Here is a 5,082-nt window from a genome sequence, read left to right as displayed (position 1 = left end):
CTAACAAAGAATTCTTTCGAATCAAGTGATGTACCTAAAATCATTGACTACCTCAATATACACACAATGTCATTGCTTGGTCCTAACAAGAAACAACAAACAACTGCTGAAGCAGTTAGAGAAGAGTTTAAAAATATCCAAACATTATCAGAATTATTCACTGTACTACAAGACAAATACATATCATGGTTCAACTATAAACTAATAATAAAACTTGTTGGAGTATTTCTACCAAAAAATCGTTCATTAAAGAGGACTTGGTCGTCATATGAAGAGAAGTTAAAGGATTATTTTATAAACAGTGGAGGACTATTGAAAGATGCTGATGCTGTACAGTTTGGTGTAAAAGGCCTTCCTCCTGGTACACGAGTAATGATTGCTAAAGTTGACAGAGATGACTACACACTGGATGACATATTCTTCTTTCGTAGAGCAATACCAGAAGGCTTGGATATTCCTGAATATGATCTTCACTTCTGTTTTGTCTACGATGGTTCTCTCTGTTTGGGTTACCTCATTCCTGAGTATCTTTATTCTTTATTATTTCCTCTAACTACAAAGCTACAGCAACAGTTAGCTAGTATTGGTATCACTGAACTAACATGTGGTGAAGATAAATATGATCTAAGAGAGGTTTGTTATTATAATTGTGTAAATAATTGGGGCGAGCCTGAGCGAGCCCCACTAAAGGCAGATTTACAATATTATGCTAGTCCAGAAGTTGAATCTGGTTCAACTCCAGTGTGAAATATGCATCAAAAGGTCAATTCACCCACGCTTTTGATTAAAAATTAATGGTATACGTTAGCCTAGCGTCATATTGTAAATCCACCTTAAGGCCAGAAAGCATCTGTATGTATGTATGTACATGTATGTACGGACATAGGGTCGTCTAACTATTATTAAAGTTAAATAGCCTAATTTTAATTTAAAATGGGTGTGTTCACAATGAACAAAATGGCGGCTATCAGCAAATCTGAGCTAGTTTGCAGCAAAGTGAGCAAATGGGCAGCAAGATAAGATGAAACTGCTATCCAAAGACTTCTTCAGCAGAAAGAAAGGTTGGGAAAGCAGATATACAGCTTTCTTTCTTGACAAAGGACTCTGTTGAGATGAGTGCAATGAGAAACTGCAGTTTATTTTCTAGCAGCAATTAAGATCCGGCAAGAAGGGCTATCTTCTTCACAATAATTTTGATTTATTCAGTGATTGAGAAAATTACATTTTTAAGCAAGATGACTAGACCTACATATTATACTGTATTTACGCATGTACAAGGAGGCTTGAGCACCCCCCTCATGACTGGGCTCAGAAAAAAAATTATCACCCCCTGATCAAAAATACATAAATAAAAATACATAAATTTTATGTATAAATACATAAAAATTTATTATAAATAAATATCAGGGGGTGATCATGATCACCCCCTGATCATGATCTCAGCAGTTTCCAGTGCTTTAAGGAGCGATCAGAAGTCATCAGAAGTACCAGTATGCTTCAAGGTATGCTTGAAATTATCTTGACCACACCCGTAATTCACGAAAATGAAGGAAAATGCTGTTTAACCGCCGTAAAAAGGGGTGTGGCCAAAATTGTGGTGTGCTTCGCGCGCCCTCAGCACCCCTCTTTTCCAACTTCTGGATATGCCACTGTAATATCATGCAGTACAATGAATACATAGGCTTAATGCTTTGGCTCGCCCCTTTAATGTTTTACATTTGTCTAGTATTATTTTTAATTTTACAGTTCTCGATAGAAGAGGTTAAGCACTCATCCACTGATATTGGTAAGTAAATGAACTGACCTTTAGTCACTCCCTCCATACATAACTTGTATTACAAAACTATTCCTTATTTATAGATATACATGTATGTGATCCATTATGGTATGAGAATACCAGTACACCATTACATGAAGCAGCTTGGAGAGGATTAAAAGATGAAATACAATGGCTTCTTAACAAGTTTGGTTACAGCACATATCATCGTGGTCTTCATGGTTGGACTCTGTTACACTCTGCATCATATGGTGGACACATTGAGATCCTTCAACTACTCATCCATCAATATGGTATTGATCCTAATGAAGGTGATGATAATAGTGTATCTAGTATACAAATGGCATCTTATAAAGGCCACTTATCTATAGTACAATATCTAGTAGACACGTGTCACGTTCCTCCTGATCAACCAGACAATAGCAATAACACTGCATTACTATACTCAGCAATGGGGGGCCATTCTGACCTAGTGGAATTTCTTATTAAGAGAAATTGTAATACTTCTCATATTAATTTTAATGGTGAGTCTTTATCATTGTTAGCTTGTATGAGTGGAGAAATAGCATTAGTCCACAAGCTTGAATCATTAAATCTCTTCTCACCAGATGACATAACAAAGTCAGGGGCTGGTATTTTACATTTCACTTGTTATTCTATGAATGATAAAAGTGTTGAGCTTATTAAGTATCTTTTAAATCAATATCAATTATCCATTGATGTAAAGGATCGATATAGTATGACCCCACTTCATATTGCTTCATGGTTTGCCTCATCATCAGTTGTTGAGTATATTGTTAGTATTCAAGGTAATGAAGCATTATTAGTTTATGATCATAATGGTATGTCATGTTTACATTATGCATGTTTTGCAAGTCTTTACTTTCCGGCTGGTATTGTGTATAGTAACCTTATATCACAAAGTGATGCATCAGATATTGAGATTATTAATAGAACTAGAATAAAACCAAACATTGATTTCTTCAAACGAAATGAAAGAGTTAAAATGTTTTCTTCACTTCTCAAGAAAGCTAGCACTTGCCCTAACTTTGACATCAATACCACTACAAATGATAATCGGTCATTACTTCATTTAGCATCATGGAGTGGCAGTACATTACTAGTTAAAGCATTAGAAGAATATAATATCAATTGTACATTAGATGATGATGGAATGTCTCCAGTTCATTATGCTGCCAGGTCAGGTTCTACTAGTGTATTAAGTTATATTATATCTCAGTATGATCTCAATGCTAATGATACTGATACTTATGGCTGTACACCATTAGTTTACTCCTGCTGGTCAGGAGGGATTAATTCTGTTAAATATCTTATTAATAATCATAACAGTGATCCTAATATCACTGATAATGATGGTAGGACCTGTCTTTATTATTCTTGTCATAATGGTCATACTGATATTACTCAATATCTCATTGAGGTGCAGCATTGTGATATTAATAAAACAAATAATGAAGGACGCACATTAGTACATCATGCTGCATGGAGTGGTAACTTTGATTTAGTTCAGTATCTTATTACTGAACAAGGTTTGTCTCCTACTGCAGTTACTAAGAATGGCCTCACTGCTTTACATTATGCCTCACTGTCTCTTAATTTATTTCTTGTTAAAGAATTAATAACTACCTACCAGTTAGATCTTCATCAAGCTGACAGTAAGGGTAAGCTACCAATTCATTATGCTGCTGAATCTGGTGATAATTTACTACTGGAATTATATGTGAAGGATTACAAGTGTAGTCTGAGCCTAACAAATTACAAAGGTTGGAATGTTATTCACTTTTCATCTTCAGAAGGTCACACTCACTTCATTAAGCATTTGGTAGAGAATCACCAGTTAGATCTGTGTGCTGTGAATGATGAGGGAATGGCTCCTATTCACTTAGCATGTAGTAATGGAAGATTGAACTTGATCCAGTACATTATAGAACACATGCTATCATCACTTGAACTACCTCATAGCACAGATGGTCACACTCCATTCCTTATTGCAGTGTACTTCAATCAGTTAGAAGTTATTAAATATCTTATTAGTAAGAAGTGTAATCTATCAGCTACTGATGATGAAGGATCTGGAGCAGTTCACATATCAGTAGAGAGGGGTCACTTGAATGTATTGAAGTATCTCATTGATAATAACTATTGTAATCCTAATGCAACCAATCATCAAGACCGTACACCACTACATGTTGCTGTAGCAGCTGATAAATATGAAATATTAGAATATTTACTGAGTAAGAGTATATCTTCAATGAGTGTTGTCTGGTTACGTGAGATAAAGTGTTTATTAGACAGTCCTCATGACATTTACAATAATCCACATAATGCTGTACTTATTAATGTACAAGATAAAGATGGTAATACACCATTACATGTAGCCTGTCATGATGGAGAACAGAATATGGTATCACTATTATTAAACGCCAGTCTGTCTAACAATAACTTATTAATTACTAACAAGAAAGGACAGACACCATTACACTTAGCAGTTGCCTCTGGTCATAAGGATACCACTGAAGCTTTACTGTTCTCAGTCACTGGTAGTTCTACTCATCATGATCTCCTTACAGCTACTGATAATGAAGGATCCACTGTATTACATACAACTTGCAGTAATGGCCATATTGATGTCTTTCTTTACTTTTGTAGGATTTATCCTGATGGCATTAATACTTTGGATAATAGAAATCGCTCTATACTTCATGCAGCATGTGAGGGTGGGAATGTGGAATTGGTACAACTTTTAATTGACAACTTTGGACTGGACCCTGTAGCACAAGATAAAGATGGCGTTACTTGCATGCACATATTGGCAGAAAGAGGTAATACTACGATATATCAGTTTATAAAGGATCAAGTAGCTTCTAACTATATCCCTTGTGATGATAATTGTCGTACTCCTCTTCATTATGCATGTCTCTTCAATCGTAATGAGATGGCACTGTATCTCATTAACAGTTGTCATTATAATCCTGATGATCCTGATAATAATGGATACACTTCAGTTCATGCAGCATGTGAAGCTGGTAACTTTGACTTAATTCTACAATTTCTCACAGAGCTTTGCTGTAATGCACTAGCTGAAACTCGTGACAAGAAAACTCTACTTTATTTTGCTAGTAAAAGTTCTAATTTAGAGCTTGTTCGGTTTTTAGTTGACGTATTCAGTTTAAAACCTCGTCCGCATGATATTGAAATAGCTCAATCACTTAATCCTGATTCATCAGTAGTTAAATATCTTCAAGAGATACATTATGATTTATTTCTTTTAGAACAAAGCAAAG

General features: G+C 35.2%; 2 protein-coding genes across 2 annotated transcripts in view; both read left to right on the top strand.

The window, feature by feature from the left end:
* The first annotated feature begins 8 nt into the window (after positions 1–8).
* On the top strand, positions 9–1,795 carry LOC109587214 (uncharacterized). Its single transcript, XM_020003450.1, has 2 exons — positions 9–633; positions 1,747–1,795. Exons 1-2 carry the CDS (start codon positions 67–69, stop codon positions 1,792–1,794), a joined length of 615 nt encoding a protein of 204 aa, XP_019859009.1. The 5' UTR covers positions 9–66; the 3' UTR covers position 1,795.
* Positions 1,796–2,228: 433 nt separating this feature from the next.
* Positions 2,229–5,082, top strand: part of LOC105314696 (ankyrin-3-like) — a 2,991-nt gene continuing 137 nt past the window's right edge. The window contains exons 1-4 of the mRNA XM_020003449.1: positions 2,229–2,274; positions 2,323–2,586; positions 3,412–4,068; positions 4,177–5,076. Coding sequence (XP_019859008.1) covers positions 2,229–2,274; positions 2,323–2,586; positions 3,412–4,068; positions 4,177–5,076 — 1,867 coding nt within the window. The remainder of the gene's footprint in view (positions 2,275–2,322; positions 2,587–3,411; positions 4,069–4,176; positions 5,077–5,082) is intronic.

The sequence above is a fragment of the Amphimedon queenslandica genome, unplaced genomic scaffold, assembly GCF_000090795.2.
Source record: "Amphimedon queenslandica unplaced genomic scaffold, v1.1 AMPQUscaffold_12651, whole genome shotgun sequence".
NCBI lineage: Eukaryota > Metazoa > Porifera > Demospongiae > Haplosclerida > Niphatidae > Amphimedon > Amphimedon queenslandica.
The sequence above is the reverse complement of the archived record's forward strand: the minus strand, read 5'-3'. Positions and strand labels throughout refer to the sequence as shown.